The sequence below is a fragment of the Aphelocoma coerulescens genome, chromosome 2, assembly GCF_041296385.1.
Source record: "Aphelocoma coerulescens isolate FSJ_1873_10779 chromosome 2, UR_Acoe_1.0, whole genome shotgun sequence".
NCBI lineage: Eukaryota > Metazoa > Chordata > Aves > Passeriformes > Corvidae > Aphelocoma > Aphelocoma coerulescens.
The window spans coordinates 33137079-33160333 of record NC_091015.1 but is presented as its reverse complement, the minus strand read 5'-3'; the positions used below and the strand labels follow the sequence as shown (position 1 = coordinate 33160333).

Here is a 23255-nt window from a genome sequence, read left to right as displayed (position 1 = left end):
GGCAGTCTCTCCTCATAAGACAGACGCTCCAGACCCGGAATCATCTTTGAGACCCTCTGCTGGACCCTCTCCATTAAGATGGGGTAAGGTGCGAGAGCTTTTGCCACGATGTTTTCCAAGAGCACAGCACACTCGTGGGCACCAGGCAAGCCTGCGAGGTGTGAGATGCCGCCCTCCGCTGCCCTGGCTCCAAGGGAGGGCACGGGGCTAGGCTGCGCTGGGCGAGGCACCTCAGCCGCTGCCTTGCCCCCTCCACCCGGGGCACCACGGCTTCGTCCCGCCACATCTGCACCACGGGGCAGGGCAGGGCAGCCCCCGCCAGGGGCCACAGCCGCTCTGCCCCCGCCCTCAGGGGAACCGTGTCCCGCGGAGCCCGCTCCCCACGGAGCCCGCACCGAGCAGCTCCGCTCCCCGCGCCCACCCTGCCATGGCGCGGAGAGGCTCCTCCCGGCATGCCCGGAATTTCCCGGCCGTGCTGCCTGGAGACGGCCGCCGGGGCGGGGCGGGGAGGAGCGGGGCGGGAAGGGGAGGATGCTGCGGCCGCCGCGGGGCGAGGCGGCGGTGGTGGCGGCAGCGGCAGGAGTAGCGGTATTTGGTGGCACAGAGGATGCGGCGGCGGTCGTGTCGGCAGCAGCAGGCGGAGGAGCGGGGAGCGATGCGGTGCTGCGCGGCGGGGCCGTGGCCGCACAGCGCCCTCACCACGCTCCTGCTGACAGGTTGGTCACAGCGCGGCTCCCCGCGGCGAGCGGTCGCGGGCCCCACCGGCAGCGGCCGGCCTGCGCCGCGGTACCCCCTCTGCTCGGGCTTCGCGTGCCCTCCCGGCGGCACCGGCCGCCGCCTCGCCCTCTGTCTGCGGCTCGCTGTGAGCCCCATTCCCGCTGCTCCGTGCCCCCTGTCAGGGCGGGGGCCGGGCTGTCCCAGCATCCCCCCATGCCGCGGCTCCGGCGGCTCCTGGAGGACGCTCCACAGGCGGCGCAGGGACGGCGGCCTGCGCGCCCCCGCCCTAGGACCGCCGCAGCCCCTCCCGGCACGACGGGCGCGCCCGAGCCCGGCGGGGCCCCGGGCTGAGGCAGTCCGGGGGCGGCGGGTGAGGCCGGGGCGAGACTGCCGGCGGGGCACGGGAGCCAGGCCTGGCTAAGAGCCGCTGGATGGCGCGGGAGGCTCCGCTCCCGGGGACTGGGCCGGGCCCGCTGCTCTTCTCTGCTCGCTCGACCTGGTGTCTGCCGCGAGAGACGGGCTGTTGTGAGTACGGAGGTGTCTTTTGCGTTGTCCTTTTTCTCCCTTCTCCCATCTTGACCACTTAATCCAACCGTGCCAGAATTAGGGGTTCAGAAAAATTCTTGATCCTGGTCCCAAATGCGTGAAAATAATAGCTTTCCTGCATTAGGCAGGCTTCACACCCGCAAGGTTCTTCACAGTGAAATACATCAAACAGCTAACACTTAACAGCAGCCCAGCCACAGGACTGCCTTTGTGAGACTTGTTGCACCAAGAGCAAGTTAAGAGCAAGAAATCTATTTAGGTTATTTTGAGTTCTGAGAGGTCAGTGGTATGTTATCTGCTAGCAGTTTGTTCTCTAGCCTCTTGAATAGTATCTAGGTACTCTGCTAAGACTTCTTTTACTTACGACCATACGACATGAGGCAGTGGATATATTAAAGATATGGTAAGAACTTAAGTGTGAAGTTGTTCAGTGTGACAATAAAACTTTGCATTTGTTAGATGCAAGACCCTGCTTTCCCCTTAAGTGGAAGTTTTTCCTGCCTCTTCTGCCTCTAACTCCATGACTGTTTGTGGAATAGCAACCAAGCAAGAACTAAGACAATTTAGAATAAGCTTTCAGTATCAACTGAAATAATGTATTTTAAAAAGGTCAACTAAAATGACATTCTAGAAGCTGAGTTGTGAGCTTACTCCACAAGTCCTTTCCAGGCTACATCGTAAGGGAAGAGGTCTTAAGGTTTTTTAGTGATAACTTTTCCACTTAAGGCTTTCTAAGGTTGGTTCAGTTAGATTTCATTGGTTAAAACAGAAGAATACATTGTTTGAAAGTGATGTAAAAAAGGAGAAATGAACTTTAATTCAATTACATTCTTTTAAGAGATATCTATACAAAATTTGTTCTTCGGCAAGGTAGAGATTTGTAGTATGTTCCTAATGTGAGTGAAACTGTCCCAGGAGCTCACCTGAGCTCCCCTCCATTCTCCCTAAGAAAAGAACTTCCAACCTCCAAGATGAGCCATAGCCCAGCATGAAGATCCATTTTTTTGAATCCTGATCGTAAGTAGACTTTACAGTACTGCAGCATTACTTAACAAGGGAAGAGACATCTTACAGACAAAAGGGCACGTGAGAAGTAGCATGGGATTTGTAAATAGATTTCTTTTAGTGTTCCTCAACTAATACAGATTAGTTTTTCCCATTTCTGTTGTAGCACTTGATCTACAGAAGAAAGCTGAGTTATGCTTTTTGCATTTCTTAAATTTGTATGAAAAAAGGCTTTTTGGAGAAGGACAGCTGCTGTCAGAAGGGTTGTCTGCCTCTCACTGTGCCTCTTACCCTGTCCTCCTTGAGGCAAAACATTATTTCAAAATCCAGGGATTTCAAGAGAATTAAGAATTTAAAGGGCGTAAGAGTGATTTCAGAAGTCCAACAGCTGCTCCTAGAGATCTAGTATAGTACTCAATTGAAGGTATTGACCCTCAAATGCAAGCTGATGATCTTCCACTGCTAGGAAAACATGGGACTTTGTTGTGAGAAGGGACATATAGGATTAAGCATTTCTAATACAAACTAGTTAGCTGTTCTCTGACTCTAGCTTCATAGTAACAGACTTCATAAAAGTTTGCTAAATTACACTAGTAGAGATGTCTCTCATATTAGTTTGACAAAGCAATGAATTGCCCCATATTGTGTATCTGCAGAGAGAGGGGTTATCAAAAGGTTATTTGAGTGACTGTGGCCAGTGGTTTTGCCATAAATTTCTGCACTTGAGGAGTTAGTTGTCAGTGTCCATGTTGTCCCTGAAACCCCTGTTTTATCACAAGAATAGGGAGTTGTAGAGCAATGGAGTCGTATTCTCCTTTCCCTATAAAGGGATCAAAATGGGGAAGAGCTCATTATTTCTCACTTTGCAAGCTGTGGTTATGTGGTCACATTAATTTGTGATAAGGCTGCACTGCTGCCAGAAAGCATTCTCCAGCCCTTGCACAGCTAGGGATTATTTGCTGCTTCCCTTGGTGATGAATAACTTGTACAGTGATGAATACAGGTACAGTGATACTGTGGATTGGGTCATCTGGCTGAAAACTAGTCCACCCACAGAAGTAGTTCACTGAAATATATGTGCTGACCAGGACTGGTATGGGATGGTTTCCACTGGTCTGTGCTAGGTGATGAAGAATGTGCTGGGAATGCCCCCTTTGAGCAGGGCTGCAGACATGCCTGTGTGAAACAGCTGTGAAATCACTGGCTGGAGCAGGGATCCAGGAGGCTGAACTAGATCCCTGCACTTGTCCTGCTGTTGACAGCAGAAGTGCTGTTGGCAACACTCCACTGCTAGGCCGCACCCTGCGCAGGGAGGCAGAACATTTCACAGATGGGCTGGTGTTTTCAGACTAACACCACAGCACACCTGCCCTTTTTCCTTTTGTGGGTGCAACCATAAGGGCGAAGAAGCAGGTTTCCTTCAGAGAGCCTCTGGATGTCTGTCTGCCTATGAAGATGCTGCCTGTACTAATCTGAGCCAGGTCAATACATAAAATCTACTGTCAACAGGTACTTACTTGAATAAGTAATTACATGAGGGGAAAAGCAACCATTCCATTAATATGCTTTTCATTACAGAAACATATTATTTATAGGCGGTACGTGGAGACATCTTAGAGGTCCTAAAGCCAGACAATAAGAAGTCAGCTTTATAGCAGAAGATGTAACTGTTCAATGTGTAGAGAGGCTTATTTTTGCTCCATGATGTTTTCAGATGTGGTTAGAAGTTCATTAAAGTACTTCAGGAGTTGCAGTCATGGAAGTAAAACCCTTTCTTTAGAAGAAAGATTATTTCCAATCAAACTAAGAAAAAATAATTTAAAATCTAGACAAGAGTATCTCTTTTTTCAGTATCTGAAGAGCTTTTGGACTCTTCCTGAATAGATAGGGATAAATTTATAGCAGTTACTATCAGTGTAGAGTGCCTTCCTTGGCAGACATCTAGAGGAAAGGAGGGAGTTGCTAGTTTTGATTACTTCCATAGGAATTTGAAAGACATGGAAGAGACTAGGAACCAGAGAATTCAAATATTAATTTCCCTCCTAATCAGCTGAACTGCTTTTGAAGCAACTAGTAGCAAGAAGTAGTAGAACTAAGAAGTGCTCTAACCTGAGAAGAGTTTTTGCATGAGTATCTTGCTGAAGTGTTTTCAATGTGAAACAAGGTGCTATGGATTGAGCTGAAGGCATGGATTTCAGTATTCACTGATGAGTATTGTTTGGTTGGAATTAACATGAACAAGTTACACAGGTTGAAATGATACATTGCTTTGTTAATAGCATGGTTATGGAGCTCATTATGTAATGACAAAAAGTATGGTTTATGTAAACATGGTCTGTGTCTAAATGTTGTTACATTAGCAGCACAAACAGCCAAAGTGTCTTTTAAATATAGCTTATTTTATTGACAGTCCAAGCCATGAAAATAAGAAGTTAGAACAACCTATTGAGCAGACAGAAATCTTAGCATCTTGAAATCAATGTCTTTTCTGAATTCTTTAGTCTTCCAGAACAATTTTCACCTCAGAAATTTGTAATGCAATTGCAGGGCTACCCTGATAATTCACATCAAAAGATGGTAGAAATGTAGGAGTCCTGGAATAGCAGGCTTACAGGGTGGCCTTCTCATGGGCCTTACGCTGGACCCACAGGAATTGACAATGTTTTCCTCACCTTCCTGGAAATGCTAACCTAATTTGGTTCTCTTTTCAGGCCTGCAGTAGGAGGGAGAATGGTGGCGGGTAAATGCTACTAGTAATAAATCATGAGGGTTTTTTTCTCCCAGTAGTTAATTTGTAGCATTCCCATGAATGCAAATGCTGAAGTTTAACAGTAAGACTGACAAATGTTTTATTTGGTTACTTTTCTTGAATGATTTAGGAGAAATGTTCAGATGTTACAGTAATTAATGGATAGCACAGGAACAGATGGAAAACCATTGCCTACTGAACAAGGATGAATAAGAACAGATCTGAGACACATTTCTGGGGTTGATTTGGACTTTTAAACAGTTTGAATGAATGGAATGTAGAGGAACCTGAGCAATCCGCGGTGGAGAACTAACACGAAATAATTCCTATTTCTTACGTAGTAGCTGTTGTTGTAGAGGGTTAGAAAATATCCAATCTCAATGTGAATTTCCACTGAGAGAATCCACTTTAATTCATAGTAAATTTCTGCCATGTACTACATAGTAGGTAAGAGGATGGTGCATGGAAGTTGGAAGAGGAGGGAGAGTAGGTGGGTGCTGCAACTTCTGCCTCCTTTAATGGATGATGTGACCAACTGGGCAAGTATCCAGTGCAGATACCAGTGGATCCTTAGTAACTGCCTGGCTACAAGCTCTGATTTCAGCTGTGGGCCAAGCACCTTGGTGCAGATGGTTCTCTCTTCACAGATGTTTTGTTTCAGCTTGCGGTGTCAGTTTCTAACTGTTCTGCTGTGTCATTCTCAGCAGCCCTTCAGAAAAATGTGCTGTGTATGGATCTGCACTTCCAGCTCTGAATTCAGGAAGGAGGACTGAGTCAGATGGGATATGCAGTAGAGGAGTGCAAGGGTAGCTTTTTGTAGCAGGGTTGTGCTGTAAGAGAGTAAGGGGCAGTGTAAGTGTGGCCCAAGGCCCTGGTCGGTGGCATCACAGTAACAAGCACGTGCTTATGTCAGGTCCCGGGGGAAGACAGAGCTGTAGGAGAGAGAGGAAGTGGTGGGGTTTGAGAGCTGGAGCTGTGGGCTCCTTTAATAGTGGGAGAGGTGGGCTTGAGATCCTACTTCAAAGGAGTAAGAGGATAGGTAAAGGTGCAGGATACTGTGTGGAGGTCAGAGTGCAGTAAAGGAATGGGGAAGGTGAAGTTGGCCCATGATACTTGGGTCCTTTTCTGATTGTTACATGGTCAGAAATTGTTGTGTGTGTCCTCTCTGTTAAACACTGAGTTGTTAAATATGATGCAAATGTACTTTAAAAAGGGAAAAAAAGTCTAAATTAATATAAAAATAATTTTTATTTATAAACCAACAAAATTGTAATTAAAGAATAATTAAAGGAAAATAGAATTGGAGTAAAGAAGAAAAAACTGTGATATGCTTCATCTGGGCATGTTTGAGTCCCAGGCACAGAGCTATGAATTGCTCCTGCTGTTGAAGGCAGTGGTGGGTTCTCCAGCAACTGTGGCAGCATGTGTAACAGACTGAAGAGCCTGACACTATTAACATTTTTTTCATCGTGAGTACAAGGCTGATTTAAATTAATTCTAAACTGTCTCTTTGATAAAATGCATGGTTTGAATCCCTGCATTCTGTAGTGTAAGGTCTCTTTTGTCATCCTTTAATCATATTCAGAGCTTCCAGGGCCTTCGTCATGTTGTCAGTGTGCTTGTTGAGGGCTCTGCTAGACAGAGCATTTGAACAGTGATCATATCCGTGTCAAGTACAAAAATAAAGTCTGCCTGTTCCTCCTTGATGTTGCTGTTTATGTATCAGCTGTTCTAGCCAGTGTTCTGGTGGAAACCTGCCTTACATCTCTAGGTTGTTACCCAAGCTGAGCATCCCTGAATTGTGTGCTCACAGTGTGTGTTTGGCATGCTGCTGCCTTTGTTCCTGGTGTGCAGCTTCATTTTATTCTATTGAACTGCACATCACTGATCATCTTTTCACCAGACAATGCAGACTGTTCTGTCATCTCTATTATTTGTCAGTCTCCTAGCCTTTGTTTTTACCTGCAAATTCTATCAGTAAATTTTATACATACAAGTCATTCTTTGCCTCCCTCCCCATCTCCCTCTCTGTCCCGCCTCTTCCCTCCACCCCAGTTGCATAAGGCTAATGCCAAAACTTTGTGAGACCCACTAGAAAGCTCATGTAAACAAATTAACTTTTTAGTAGCCCTATTCTCTTGCTTTTCATACCTGTCATTTGAAATCAAATCAATGGTGATATATATGAAAACATCACACGTAAACTCTAGGATCTGAAAACAGGCATACTGGTTGCTTTTCCCATTCCCTTGTGAAATGCAGCACAGCATGGAGAGGTGGACAGGTAACTTCTTCAATCCACACAGCTAAACCCAACACAATTTGGAACCCAAATCAAAGACACTTACTCGTCATTTATATTGAAAAACACATTGTGGAACTTGCCTTTTTTTTTTTTTAATGGATTTAAATATAAAATTTAGATAATTATGGATACTAAAATGATTTAGTATCTACTTTCTTGGTCAAAGTGTTAGGTGATAAGCTGTATAGCTAAGGGTGACATGTCATTATTACTGTCTTTATCAGAAAAATCTTGTGGGCTCACCAAAAGTGCCTAAAATGATGCATTAAATCCTTAATAAGGTTTAAATAAGGATTGTAATAAGTATAATAATTTTGACAAGAACTATGGTAACTCTAATACTATTCTCCATTTAATAATTCAGTAATCTAATCTTATATTAATTGTTTTGTCTGGTACTGGTGCTGGTTTGTAGCTGACAAGCCTCTGATTGCCCAGCTCATCCTGTTGAAATAATGGAGCAAGCTTGTTTGACTGTTTTAGGAATTTCTTGAGTTTTTCAAGAATTACTAAAATTTACATTTAAAGTCCTGTGCAGTACTAAATTTCATAATTGCTAGGATGGGTATTATAGTAAGACCTGCAATATAGGCAGGTCAGTTCAGCAGGGAAAAAAGTTGTTAGAAACACTATAGTGTTGGTATGGTAACTATTGCATTAACTAAATTATTAAATTTAAGTAATAAATTAAATTAAAAGTGCATTAAAAATGCAATTTTTTTTATTACACTTCATTCTCAATTCAGTTTTGGGTGTTTTCTGGTAATTATCAATAATAAATATCTGTCTTACATGCAAAGATTGAGTGTGGTGTATCTTTATTACTGCTTAAGTGAGATGTGTTTGGCCTCCTAAATTCTGTTTGGAAACTGTCTTGTCAGTAATTTAATAGCTGCCTGGTGTAACAGGTCAGAGGTTTCCACAGATGTTTAAGCTTCTTTCATGTACTGTGCATGTTTTCCAATAAGTGTTAATTTCTTCCTGCAAACTGGTGTATCTGTACACAAGTACTGCTACTTGATGTTACTGGTACTGCTGTTTTTACAAGGACATTAAGGTGCTAATCCAAAGCCATCTTTGATCCAGGGTTTGACATGAGTTCTCACTCCAAAACTATTTCAAAATAAAAATACATACTTATTATGGCCACTTACCCTTTCCTAGCGTCTGACTGCAGTGCCTTCCCTCTGCACTTTCAGTTGGCATGTAACTGTACAGACGGTATAGCTATTATTCATCACAGAAGAACAGGAACTAAAAGTGGGAAGTGAGGAGGGAGTTTTCTCAGGCACCTCTGCTGCTGGTGAGATGGAATCTTTCTGTCAGCTCCACAGCTGCTTTCTGTCTCCAGTAATCACTTGCTCCTCACTGCATTTAAAACTTCCACCTTCAGCTGCATGGATCCAGCTGATTTCAGGCTGTGTTCAAGTTGTGTGGGATGTAGACAGCCATTTTAATGGGTTCTTCTTTCAAAATTGATTATTGGTTATGCCTGCAAGGCATTCAGCCCCATGTGTCTTTATATAAGCATCATTATAAAAGCAGAGCTTGGTTATATTACTTTTCCTACTTTGACCGAAATACACTATTCTAGTGAAAGTGACTTTATATATGTTTTTGCCTGTTTGTGAGGTTCTGCCAGTGCAAATATACCTATTAGAGAATGCTCTTCCTCGTCTTTGTTATCTGTACAATTATGTTAGCAAAAGTGTCCACAGAGGTTTAAGCATTTAGCATGAACTTAGCTTATTTGGAAAAACGAGTGTCAAAGATGTTACTGTCAGAAAGATTATTATATGTTTATATATTCAAACCAAACACCTCTATTTTTTTAACCTGTGGTTCCTAAATTATGACTAAAACCAAAACATGGTGTAGAAGGCAGCTGATCCCATCTGATCAGATTGTTTGTGGAAGTCTGTTGATATGACTAATTTTTTTTTGCATTTGTTTTATTCTGGAAAGCTTTTTTGCTAAGCTCTGCTGATGGCAATAATGGAACTGTTAACTGGACGACTAAGCGAGCCCACAGTTATATTATCAGCAGAATAAAGGCTGTTCAGAAGAATGGTGAGTTTAGGTTGTAAATTTAAATCCCATGTTGGTTCAAGCAAACCTGCTTTTAATATTCTCTTGCTTTTCTAGTCATGTCCTTGTTTTAGGACTAGGGTGCTATTTTAAGGTAAGTAATTTGGAAAACTTTACATTTCTTCAATCTTCAAACATTCACAGACCTGTGTGTTCTTGTTAGTCTTCCCTGACTTTTCCTGTTCCTGTAGCTTTGCTTGAAATAATGGCTGTGTTTATACCTAATACTGCACATTTTCTTATCATGGCTGGTTCTTGAAGATCTTCTGCAGTTTGCTTAATACAGTAACTTCTCTGTAACAATTTGAAAAAGTCTTCTCACACATGAATGTAAAAAGACTATTTTACTGTCATTTATGCAAGTATACATCAAACATTGTAGCTAGTGCACACTGGCTGAGAAAAAGCTTTGCAGTGATTGCTCATCTAGGCAGGCAACTGGGATTGGCCTCCAGATCAAGTTTTTTCTGGGATTGTTCTTCATCTGGTAAATATAAGTGGGGAGAGAACCAACTGAAATTTCCAGAAACAAAAACTTCCGGGTGAATTCTTTCCTGAAGATCATCAACATACATGCTTCAACCAACATGGTGACTCTTCTAAAATTTATGGAGGTGGGGGTTTTCTGTTTCTGGTAACAGATGCACCTGGGATGCAGGCTGATAAAATCCTGTCTGAATTCCTGGCTGTGCCCATGTTCAAGACCTACAAGGAGATCTTGGGATCTATAGAAAGTCCTCTCAGTGATCTAGAAACAAGAAAGAGGAAAGCAGTGCTGTCAAGGTAGTTGATTCTAGCAGGAATCTGATGTGATCCTATGTAAGGAAGATTTTTAATTTCCCATGATTAGTTTTAAAGAAGCTTTTCACAGTCCCTGAGATTTTTATCTATCACAGGGAATTTGCTCAGATAATTCACAGCTGGCAGTCTGCTATTAGATTAGTATCAATTTGTTAAGTATATTCAGTTTCTTCCCTAGATCACCCAAGATGATGATTACACATTCATCTCCAGTCTCAGTCTTATGAAAATGATCGTGGGTTTTAAAAGCTTGCAAAGAAAGTAGCATTTCACTTATTTAATTTTTGAAAAGCTAGTGATAGCTGTAGTGGGCTGAAGACTCATAATTTTCCTTCTGATTCTGAAGAAACTTCATGGGGGAAAACAAGGAAGGCTTCTCTGACAAGGAGGGCAAGAACTTTTGAGTTCTTGATCGCCATACTTGTGTCATTATGATGTGTTTGTCATTACAAGATAAAACAGATTTCTGAGGTTTTTCCTTCTGAGAGATGTTTCTAGACTTCCACCAAGATCAGTGTTTATATCTGCATCAAATCCTTACTGGCATACATATTTCAGCAGCAGGGAATCTCATTGCTAGGAATGAGCAGGCATTTAGTGGTGGTAATAGGTTTCCTATAGCAGACAAAATAAGTATTACATGGTTTTTTTCGTAACTGCTGATTCTATTATGTTTTTTCTTTCTGAAAGAATTGCTTATGGAGAAAAAAATATGCATCACTTTTTCATTGTTTTTTGTGTTTGAAGTGGATTTTTGTTGTTGAGGAAAAGCATCAGAAATGGAAAACCAGACTTTTCTAGGTATTTAATATACTTCTAGCCAGCCACCATGTTTTTGTCAGCTCTTCTATTAATGTTATTGTACTTTCTCAGATTTTCTTGAAAATATTTTAAAGGAAATTAATTAACTTCCTTGTGCTGTTTCCAGTTCATTCATAGAATTGAGTGCAGAGGCTTTTTGGATAATTATTTGCTAATTTTAAGTAAATAAATCAACAATCTTACTGTGCCTAAGTCTACATAATGAAAATTACAGTAACTGGTTTATTAACCACACAGAACTGTAACAATTCAAATTTCAGGATAATTTTAGTTTTGTCACTAAGATAAAGTTATTAGAAAGGTATTCTGTTCAGTATTGTGTTAAAAGTGGTTTTCAAATATGGGAAAAAGCACATGCTGTGGAATGTGATCAATAGTATATCCAGAGCTATACATTCTGCAGTATCAAGCTTGAGGAGTGGGAAGTATCTAACTAAATGTGGAGGTCTACATTACAGATGTGTGCATCTCCTCTCAGCTGCCTCCTGCAGTCCATGGAGATCTAGTCAGTTTAGCCTGGAATCTAGGACATGATTCATCTCATTTTAAAGGAGAAATCAAATAAATCCACCCCTAGAAGAGTCTGTTTCTTCTTCACTGACTATAAAAGGAGCCTGACTAACTCAGTGGTGCATGTTGTTTCTGTAGGCATCTAAAATTAGGTGAGAGAGATTCCACTTAGAGTACGTGGTGCGAGGGCTGGAATGCCTGTGATTAATGCCTCATTAGTGGTGCCTTTTTAAGCAGATCTCAAGTAAGAAAGTTGGTATAATTATAAGCCTGGAGAAATTATACCAGGATTAAAAAATTACACCAGGATTAAAAAATTACATGAGCTTTATCCACATTTCAAATGTGTCCTGCTTATTGATCCAAGTGTTGAAGCCCCTCCAGGACCTACAAGCTTGTTCCTATGAGTTTGTTACAATGACTCTGAAGTGTCTTTTGGAGTCTGTCTTCCCAATGACAGCACCTCCATGCTGTATGGCCTATAATTCTTTTTGGAGATGTGATTTCTCATAAAGTTCCTTTCAGTTTGGCAAGCAAGGCTGGTAGCTGTGTGTGATTATCTGTGACTTACCATCTTTATCTACCACTTTTGTAAACCTCATCTCACTAACAAAATCTATTAGCAAAGATCAATTCTTTCAGGGCATTGACTTAAAATTCAGTTGTAATGAAATTAGTAATATGAGTGACTATCAGTCTTATTAAGACACCTGAGAAGCACCTATTAACTCAGTGTTCTCTGCTTATACTTACGTTTTGAAACTTGTTGATGAAGTGGTTTCTTATCCATCTAATTTATTGTAGTGATTTGTTTATTCTTCTAATTCATTAAAATATGTGTGTAGTTCTGCATCAGATGTGTTATACCTTAAAAAGATATGCTTATCAATTAATTTCGTGTTAAATAAAAAACAGCTTATTGCTTTCACGTGTGCTGATGGTTCTGAATTAAGTTTTCTTTAGGGTTTAATTCTTAGTCCTGTAAAACATGGCTTCATTTTTTTTTGTTTGGAATCAGTTTCACCTGACTGGCCTATAAATACCCATGTCCTTTTGTTTTATCCTTCAATACAAGCACAACATCTTCAGAAAAGAGCTCTCTAACCATAGCTTGAGATGTTTTTTTTCCTGAGCCTGGTGGTCTGAGAAAGCCTAGCTTTAAGAACTCATGAAAGTCAGCTGAAGTGCATTGCTATGTCCTTTTCTGCACAAAGCCTGAAACATCTGCCATTTCTGTTCAGTGGGGAATGAAAGCTGTCGATTGGTAAGGTTCCTCTGTATTCCTCTGTTGCTTTTTTAAGTGAAGTATCAGGAAAACATGATTGTATAATTCATTTAATGTATTTTTAATAATGTACCGTTTCAAATAAACCAACTATAAAATTACAATAGCCTTCCTCATTTTTTAAATTACAATTAAAATAAAGAGCTTATACAACTTTTGAAATCTTAGCATAGGCAGTTTTGTTTACTGCAGTCTTGGAAGGGATCCTGGACAAAGAAAGGGTTTGCTCTGTGTTCTGTTCTTAAATCTGTTAACCTTTTGTATCTAATATCTGTTGCTTCCTTCTCCCAGATGCCTGCATTGCTGTTGAAATGCATGAAGTTACCTACAGCATGTCTCATTTTTGCCTTTTTTCTGTCTCTTATCTCTCCTTCTGCTTTTCAGTGTACACAATTCTGTCTAAGGTGCACTCTGATCGGAATGTATACCCTTCTGCTGGAGTTCTGTTTGTTCATGTTTTGGAGAGAGAGTACTTTAAGGGGGAATTTCCTCCTTACCCAAAGCCTGGTATGAGATGCCAAGATCTTCCATATTATATAAAAATACAGAAAAAAATATTGTTTTAAAAAACTGAAGTCTATTTAGCATACCTTAGGTTCAATGTATAAGATAAACAGGACAAGTTTTAGTTTCTGTTGAAATATCTTCAAATTAAATAAAATGTGTAGTCCTACACTTTTAAAATATTCTAGTTTGTGATAATTTGTAAAAAGATGCATATAATTGTGTATTGTGACAAAATGTACTTAATTTGGGAAGGTGTAATAACACTATATATATCTGATATTAAGAAGTGTTTCTTTACTTTAGCATTAAATATGAAATAGTGGAAATTTAATAGTTGTCTGTTAAAAATGCTATTTATCTGATCACTGTTTCAGACATGGTATGTATCAGGCTATATGAAGGAGCAATTTGAAAGCATACAGTAAACATAAGACAAAACAGAAGATTCAATCAAATATGAGACTTCCTAATACTGGTTGTGACAGGTTAGGATATGTGTAAGCAATGTGGTAGGGGAAGAGAGAGAGCATTCAGCCACACATGCTTATTAACAATAAAAACAAATGAATGTATCCAATTTATGTGACTATTTTCCTATAAGAATAGGAAAAAACTGTGTACAGTGCACACATAATCTAAGCCTGTTTCATTATTTAACTTTTGAATTGATTTGAGAGTGCCATTATTAAGACTTCCTTTAAAGAAAAAATAAGCTTCTGTTAGCATTGGTTAAAATTTGAGTAAACATGAGTAAACCTAAATGTTTTAAAAATTTCTTCTCTTTGAAAAATGGATACCTGAGTTTTCATTTATGTTATATTGTGGTGATTGGCATAGTAAAGTTGGCCTTTGTCCCAGTTTTCTCCCAGTTTTGGCACATAGGTGAAAGGAATTTGGAAATTTTACTAATGATGGATTGTCTTTACAGCTGCAGCCTCTTGACATTTGTGTAATTCCAAGGCAATAGGAATCTGGCTTGAGATCCTGTTGAAATTGCTGTTCCCATAGACAATTGTGATTGTATGAGAAAGTCACTGTGAGGTCAGGTTTTGTCATGATCCTTTTATTTTTGTCTGCTGAGCTGGATCATTACCATGGCCTACCTTGACAAAGGAAGGGCAAACCAGAATGTCTCGCAGGTGGCTTTCAGAAGTTTGCCCAAATCATTTGTGCTGCTGGGAATTTGGTTTGAGCAGGGTGCTAATAATGCCAGGTTGTGGGTTCAAGCTCTGTACAAGCCATTCACTTAGGAGTTGGACTCCACGATCCTTGTGGGTCCCTTCCAACTCAGAATATTCTGTGATTCTGAATGCAATAGATTAGTTTACTGGGATGTCCTGAGAGAATTGTGAGGGAAGTTGTGTTACACCCAAGTACTGGTTTGGTGTGGTTCTGGTTCATTTTATCAGATGTGTAAATGCGTACCTGAAGAAAGACTTGTTACCCTTGGGCAACACGTCTCAGTCTCTTTGTCCCTCTCTGGAGGAGATGAGAGCTGTTCATTCTTCAGTGGGCTTGGTTTCTGCCTTCTGTGCCAGCCTGCCTGTTATCTTCTTTCATCACTTTTCCTACAATGCTGTTGCCATCTCAGAGCTGAGTTGAAGTGCAGGGCAGAGGCTTGGAATGGATTTGACTTGAGTTCTGTGCCTCAGATGCACACTGTCTTCGTGGTGAGGATTTGGTACTGGATCAGGCATGATTTCATTTACAAAAGCTAAAATAAACTGAAGTCAAATCCAGACATTTGTAAGAGTATCAATAAGAACCACGAGAACTGATGTACTGGTTTGACTTGAGGGGTTTTTACAGATTTCAGCTGGACCACTGTATTTGGTAGCCATCAGTGGATCCAGTTCACAGGAATGTCTGATCCTTTTTTGAAACAATTTGTTCTCTAAATTAAAATGACTGCCAGGCTGTTGGTGCCAAAGATCTGTATGTGTATCCTAATGCTAACAGAAGCTTTCAGGCATTATTGATTACACAGTCACTCTTTACAGTACACTGAGTACCTGAATCCATCATTAAAAACGTGAATAAAAGTAAGTTGGGAGGGGGAATTAAAGGACTGAAACCTTTGTGCTTTTGTCTGTAAGGAGGTTAGATGCTTCAATTTGAGGTGGAACTGAGCTCTAAAAATCAGACCCAGTAGTTACTGAACATGAGCACTCAGTTAGCCAAGATTCTAGGAAGTACCAGTACATTATCTCTGTAGTTGGTTACACTCTCCAGGTGTGAATTTCTTAATACCTATAAGTGCTAAGTAATAGTTCACCTATTTCTGATATGGTAAATGTTAGCAAATTTTAATTGTTTTTTTCTTTTTAGAAAGGTTCAGAAAACACGTGAAAGCAGAATTAGACTTCCTAGTTGAAAAATTAAAATCAAAGCATTTAGTGTTTTCTTGTAAATATTCTAATATAATTTTTCTTATCTAGGTGAAATAAGTAATGATCCTATAACATTTAATACCAATTTAATGGGTTACCCTGACAGACCTGGATGGCTACGCTATATACAAAGGACACCATACAGTGATGGAGTGCTGTATGGCTCACCAACTGTAGAAAATGTGGGCAAACCAACCATCATTGAGGTATTTTCTTTCAGAAGTTCAAAAATATGTATTTTGGTTTAGAGTGTAAGGTTCAGAACTGTCAGTAACTTCCCCCTTATTTTTGAATAGTTAATTGCAATATTAAAAAAGTTTATAAGCCATGGACACAGACTTGTGATATTAACATTTTCTCACAGGTAGCATTTTATCCTCCTTTGAGAGAAAGCCAGATTGTTTGACAGTTCATGTTTTACTTAAAAGGTACAGCTAATAAGAAGCAATAACTAGTTAAGCTGCATGCAGTACCTTTTCACTTTTGCCTTTGAACTTTCTAAGAGGCATTTCGTTTCAGTAAATTATGACTATACTGAAGTTTTACTCAAAATACAGAACAAAAAAAACCCCCTTTGTAAACAACTGTACTTGAAGAATAACTGAATTCGTAACTTCGTAACTTTCAACGTAAATATGGGCCAGACTTTTCCCCACTAAATTAGTGTTCAGTCAATAAGCAGTTGTGGGATTATTTTTCTTGTTTGTTTGTTGTTTGGTTGGGTTTTTTGATTTTGTTTGATTGGTTTGGGATTTTTTTCATTTTTTCTTCAAATATCCCCTTGTTCATTATTCATGTTTATTGGTAGGTTTCATTTTAGTTAGCAGTTTTGTGAATTTAGTTCTTATGAGTGTAACAGTGACCAAACTATATTTCTGAGAGTTAGTTATTCAAATGTTTAAAAACACTAATTATTCATTGAGCAGCAATTTAAAGGGAAAAGGGACAATATTTTCTATCATGTATTTCATAGACAGCAGACTGGATCAGACACTGTGTGGTTCACGGTGTTAAGAAATCTGCACATTAACTTGCTCCAACCATTTTGCTGCTTCAGCAGTGTATTTGTCTTAAACCCTTGATTTTTTTTTTCTAAATTGCATTTGATGTAGTTTTTCTTCCTCAAGAATGACAGCTCTGAATGTTAAGTTATACTGCAGATAGTTTCACCCATGCTTGATTTTGTATACATGATTCTGTTTTGATTTCTAATAACAATGGACAAATAACATTTGAGAATTGATCATGTGCAGAATTTCTTTCAGGCTTTGCTTAGTTTCATGTAGAGGAAACCATTATTTAAAATTGCCATGTTTTGCATGTGCTTTTAGATTCTAGGATCTATATCGAGACCTCCATTCTAAGCATGACCCCAAGCCATATTTGAAGTAAATCTTGCCTAGCATACAAATTAATTCCTTGCAGTTCCAGTCTTAGATGTGGCTTTTGAATTAATTCTATGGTACGTGAGGAGGGCAGATGGCATTTGATCCTCTTCTTAGTGCCCTCTGAGAGGAGTGATTGCATCTTCCTGGCCTGAATATAACTTCCATCATGGTATAATTCCTGAGGGGGTGTTGTGGGTAGGCCAGTTAACTGGAGGAGACCTGACCATTAGAATAGCCTAGCATTGTGCATAGCACTGCAGTAGAGCAGGTAACATTCTTGAGCTCAAGCTCCTTTGAAAGCTGTGCAAAGACAGTCTGTGTTTGAATGAATGTTCAGGACAGAGGCAATCTCTGCTATTCCTTGATGTGGTGCATGGGCTATGCTGGCAGCTCCCACTGCTGGAGTGGAGGCTCACAGTGAGTACTGCTCCTCTAGAGAGCCTGTACAACCAGGGGTTTGATTTTCTGAGTACTAGTGGTTCAACTGCTGTTGAAATGACCCTTTGAAAAATAACAGAATTGGGACTGGAGAAATCTCAAATTTATTTTCAGGTAATTTTATAATGAAATTGTAACATTAAATGAGATCTGATTATGTCGGTTAAGCTTTTCCCTCTCCACTTAAACAAACCTGCAGTAGATACTCCACAGCATTTTTCTTTTCATTCAAATCCTTTAAAAGAAGTGAACATCTGTTACTTTTATTTATTTAATAGTCAGTGTCACAGTGGTTTGTGGCTTGGTTTGCTGAGAAGCAACATAGTTCTGTCACTATTGTCACTCCTCTGCCTCTCTGTTCTTGAAATGAGTGAAGTCTAAAATTAGAAAGGAAATTAGTCTTTTTCAGTTTGTTTCATGAAAGATTTATCACCTTGCAGGGAAAAAAAAAGGTAGAGAAAATAATACATAATTATACTGCTATCCAACCTTGTTCTGTATTTCTTACGAATGAGCACTTAATTGTAGTACAACCTTGGAGTACAGTCACCACTGAGAAGTAGCCACTTGCATGCATTTCAAGTATCCTAGATATTTAAACTTTTAGATTAGTATCCTTGTATATTTTATTCATGAGGGTGTATGTTTCCAGAAATAAGAGTCACAAATGTTGCCTCTACCTCCTAATTTTCACTTCCCCTACAGTTACAGATTCTAGGATTTTTTAAAAACCAGTTGTGTTGGAGCATTATTTTGAATCCATTCATGGAGTGAGACTTCACTGTGGCTAAAGCTAGAACGAAACACCAGTTCCAAAGATGAGAATTTCTGGCATCCCACTTTTTCCTTTAAAAAACCTCTCCATGCAGTTTATTTCCCTAGGAGCTATTGATGAATTTAGATGTTACAGTATTGATGGAGGAGGATTGGAGGCTGCACAGGGAAACGGAGAAAACAATCTTTCCTTATGGTGGTTCTTAAAGGTAACAGAAGAGAAAAAATACACATGTGTAGCAGAACACTTCTATCAGGACCAAAATATATAATTTTCACATATATCCCTTTGGTAATTGTATTTGGCTATAGACTGGTCAAGAAAATTTCAATATTCTCTACTTGAAGGTAGTACTGCAATAAATAAATTGACTTTACCTTTTGAATTTTATATTAGTGAATAAATGTTCATACGCTTCAAAATAAGGGGCAAAGCACTTAAAAAACTGATAAGTATTTCTAAGTTATCAATTTAGCTTTCACTGATGTTTGATTTCTGTAATTTTCATTTTTCAATGTTTTGTAATCCTATCTTTTTCACTCAGATCACTGCGTATAACAGGCGTACCTTTGAAACAGCAAGACACAATTTGATCATTAATATAATGTCAGCAGAAGGTATGTGTTTTAAACTGAATAAGCAAAACCATCTTATGGGCTCCTGCTTTTGAAGATAAATACTGTAAAATAGTTGTCTGGTGTTCAAGCCAAACACAGGCACAGGGGAGAAGTAAGAGAATTTTTCCTGCTTTAATTAATTTTGGTTTTTAGTCCAGATTATTTCTGTCATTCAGGACTGTTTTTCTTCACTCACAGAAAGCTGTTTGCATCTTTGTTTTTCATTAAACTGTTTCTAATTTGAAATTTCCCCATCTTTTCAAATGGACCTTAGATAAAGGATTTCATTGTCTTTCTGCATATTGTTTCGTTTTCTTAGTCCTGCGTTTGCCTCATGCAACGAACAATTGTGTGGGCAGAATCAGAAAACAATAGGTTGTGGCAAATATGGACATATGGACCTTAAAATTAGTTATTTTTATCACATTTACCTATTTACATTCTGGAGTGTTGTGGGTTAGAATCCATTGTTGCTGCAGATCTGTTTTGACCCCCAAATTAGCATGAATATAATTATATCTGTTTAATGAAGTTTTACCAGCTGATACTCTTTTCCTCTAGTCTGCTTCTTCATCTCCCAGTTGTTTTATAAATAACTGAAGATTTTCAGCTCAAGTAGCAGCTAATGGTACTCACTATTGAATTAAACATAATCACATTAGGTTCAAAATGAGCTAATTCAAACACAAGATTTTTGGAAAAGTGTATCAGTCATAAAGTAGTATTGCATTAATCATTACTCCAGCTCTTTTGGAGATTTTTTTGATTTATGGAGCCTTTGTTTAATGCAGCACTCTTTTTCATCACAAGTAGATTTTCCTTTACCGTATCAAGCGGAATTCTTCATAAGGAATATGAATGTAGAAGAAATGTTAGCAAGTGAAGTTCTTGGTGACTTCCTCGGAGCAGTGAAAAATGTATGGCAGCCAGAACGCTTGAATGCTATAAACATTACTTCAGCCCTTGACAGGGGAGGGAGAGTTCCACTTCCCATTAATGACATGAAAGAGGGGTAAGCATGTGTCAGTATGATGTTTTTGCTTTACTTTTTGTTTTTTTCTTACTGAAAAGCCTAATATTTTTGCAGGTTTTCTAGAAACTTTGCAATTGCTGTTTCATATTTTGGAGTTAGTTTACCCATGTTTGGAAAAATTTACTCATGTTCGGAGCCCCAGTTATAATATGGATTTATTGTGTTAGATACCACTACAACAGGACACATCTCCTATATATTAATGTTATAATCCAAGAAATACTAATAAATTCCATTAATTATAAACCAGTTGGTAGTAAATACATTTTTTTTGTAATCCCAGTTTTACTTCTGAGCAGTCATTTGGCATGCTTTTCAAGTTTTTAACCATTCCCAATTCATGAAACTCAAAATTTTGAAGCAAAATATGATAGAGCTTCCAGAGACACTTCAATTTCTGAGAGCAGTTAGCATATAACATTGTAATTTTTAGCTGTACTCTTAGTGAGTTAGTTATGTGATTCAAGAGCACTGTTGACTTTCTTCTGAAAGTTGTAAGGTGTCTGGGGAGCTCAGGTTACTGAGTGTAGGAATGGACTGTTTCCAGTGGTGATTTGTAACCATAAATACTGTTCTGAAATACTGTACTTGGAAACTAGTAAGGATTTGGTTTTTTCAATGTGGTTCTGATAGTGCTTTTCCCTGGTGAAAGTAAAGATGCCTAGTTATGTTTAGATAATTTTAGATACTTCGGAGTCACATAGTATCTAAGAAAGGGGTGAAGGTTCAAAATACAAGTGGTGTGTGCAGAAAATACTGGTTTTTAGAGTCCTTTTGTGTCTCTGGAGTTTTTGAGTACATTTAAAGAAGGAAAGTGACTTCTGTACTAGCCAGAGTAATAGCAGAGTCACTTGTAGTAGGTGGCTACAGTTCAAATATTTAGTTAGATAATGCCTACTATGACAAGTGGCAACCAGGACCGAATTTCTGTTTCATTATTACCTGGTGCAGCAGACTGTATTTTACAGCAGTGTTCCATATATCTAAATATGCCAATGAATAATACAATTAGTGTAGTAGCTCTTATTGTATGTATGGTAATGCTAAATCAAGTATTAGGTTTACCTTCAGCTTTCAGTATTCTGAAGCAAATTTTGTTGGCAGTGCATAGCTACAGTTTGGAATCTTTCAGGAGAAGCTGGGGGTTTAGCATGTGCATATCTGTATTAGGTTTAGCAATAATCATTGTGAATTTAATTTGAAAACATGGGAAGAAACTCTTTTAAAATACTATGATGAGTAAGACTAAAGATTTTCTTAAGACAAAATGATGCTATTTTAGTACAATTCTCAAAAGTAGTACTGATTTACTTACATGAGGAAGCCACACTTGGAGCTCTCTGACTTTGTAGAAATTGACACCACTGATGGTAATGAAACATTTACACTAACAAGCAAACCAGAATATGTTGTAATAAAAAAATCCTTTTGATTTCAGTCTGTTACTTACATGCTTAAAAAGAGAAAAGTATACTATGAAGGAAAATATTTTTAAAAAGTAATTTCTATCTTTAAATAACAGCTGAATGCTACTGTGTACAGCAGTAATGTTTGGAAGAGTACATAATTGTCCTTTGGGGATTTTTGAGACATCCTGCTGGTCTGTCACTCATCTCTTTCTGCAGTGTGTATGTGATGGTTGGGGCAGATGTTCCTTTCTCTTCGTGTTTACGAGAAGTGGAAAACCCACAAAATCAGCTGAGGTGCAGTCAAGAAATGGAGCCTGTAATAACCTGTGATAAAAAATTTCGTACTCAATTCCATATTGACTGGTGTAAAATCTCTCTGGTGAGTTATTTTATTGTTGCATAAAGGCGATGTTTGTAGAAGTACAGCTGAGAGTTTTGCCAGTTTGGTCAGACAACGTTGCCAATTCCACTTTATTGTGACTGATTTTTTTTCACCTAGCAGACACTCTCAAGATTGTGAAAGGATTTTGCTATGTAGGCTAAATTCTATTAGAGTTGAGCCCCAGTGAAACCACTGTATTTGTTTTCACTAACAGGGTGTTCTATAAATGGCTAGAGAACTCCAGGGCTTAATGCTGATACTGCTGGTTGTGCTTGCTTCCCTATAAAGTGTGTGCATACATAACATATTTTCTCAGATACTGATTCTACACTGACCAGTTAATACTATGCTGTTAAAAAAATGTTTCTGAAAATTCTCTAAAACATATTTTGTATTAAAAATTAAATAGAAAAAGGAATGGAAGTAATGTTGATTAATGAAATAATAAATAGGAACGTTCTTCTCAGTCAAATGCAAGAAAAATGATAACTGAACACTAGAGTATTTGCCATGAAAGGAGACTAATTCCCAAAGAGGCTTTTTAAGGTGGTTTTTTTTTTTTAGTTCCTGCAAGGAAAATCAAGAAATAATACAGTATTGGAAGAGAATGTTGCATATAAATTTGAACAATGATGCTGAAGGTATAAAAAATAAATTTAGATGATTGTTGAGCTGCTTCAGACACTACCCAGGAGGAAGCTGAAAGGGAGATAATTAATGCTTTTTATAATGGAAAAAACATGTTGAGTATAAGGAAAGGTATTCATACACAAAATTGATTGGATAACTTCCAATCTTTTCTGCCTATACACTGTAAATTAGGAAAGCTTCTAGAAGGTTGGAAAATACTTGTTTCAAAAGAATACCCAGATTATTTGCTTTTTATTTGCTTTCTGTTGAGAAATTGTAAAAGGCACAAGTGTACACAGCAATACTCACCAGCACCTGAAAAATAGCAGAAGGCAGCTGGTCTTTGGCAAGAACATACTATGTCAAGTCTTCCATTTCCTTTTACAAGGAAGAAGTAGAAGCAAGGTGGAGCAGCAAATGTCATTCCTTTTCGGTGAGGTTTTTGATACTGTCTCACGAGCCCAGGAACATGGCCTTGATGAAGCTAGGACCTAGTGGAGAGCTGGTTGGTAGCCATAATCATAGCAGATTTAATAGTAATTCGTGGCTATTCCTCATTAATAGCTGGATGATGGGATGTGCTTATTAAATTAAATTTGTAGTTCCCCATGAAAGTGAAAGGATCTGCAGGTACATTGAAGGACACAACAGAATTCAGAAAGGTCTTCAGAAATTGGAGAAACAGTCTTGGAAAACAGGATGAATTTTAAAAGGAGCAGCAGAGGGATAGTGCACTAATGCAAGAACAGTCAGCAGTGCCCATGCAGAAAGAAAAGCAGCTGGTTAGGAGTACTTATTTAGAAAAAGATGCCTGATAGTGGCAGTGGCTCATAAACTAACCATAAAGCAGCATTGTCA

The 23255-nt window shown here is 39.0% G+C and overlaps 1 protein-coding gene across 9 annotated transcripts in view; it reads left to right on the top strand.

Moving 5' to 3' along the window:
• Positions 1-532: 532 nt before the first annotated feature.
• Positions 533-23255, top strand: part of LOC138106412 (epsilon-sarcoglycan) — a 33283-nt gene continuing 10560 nt past the window's right edge. For 3 of the 9 annotated variants that reach the window (XM_069006978.1, XM_069006972.1, XM_069006977.1), the window contains exons 1-6: positions 533-716; positions 13213-13335; positions 15774-15931; positions 18871-18943; positions 19754-19955; positions 21602-21764. In XM_069006978.1, coding sequence (XP_068863079.1) covers positions 608-716; positions 13213-13335; positions 15774-15931; positions 18871-18943; positions 19754-19955; positions 21602-21764 — 828 coding nt within the window. In that variant the 5' untranslated portion in view covers positions 533-607. Of the gene's footprint in view, positions 717-1070; positions 1243-9287; positions 9393-13212; positions 13336-15773; positions 15932-18870; positions 18944-19753; positions 19956-21601; positions 21765-23255 lie in introns of those variants that run through there. The other 6 variants (XM_069006981.1, XM_069006973.1, XM_069006976.1 and 3 more) reach the window with 6 other exon arrangements.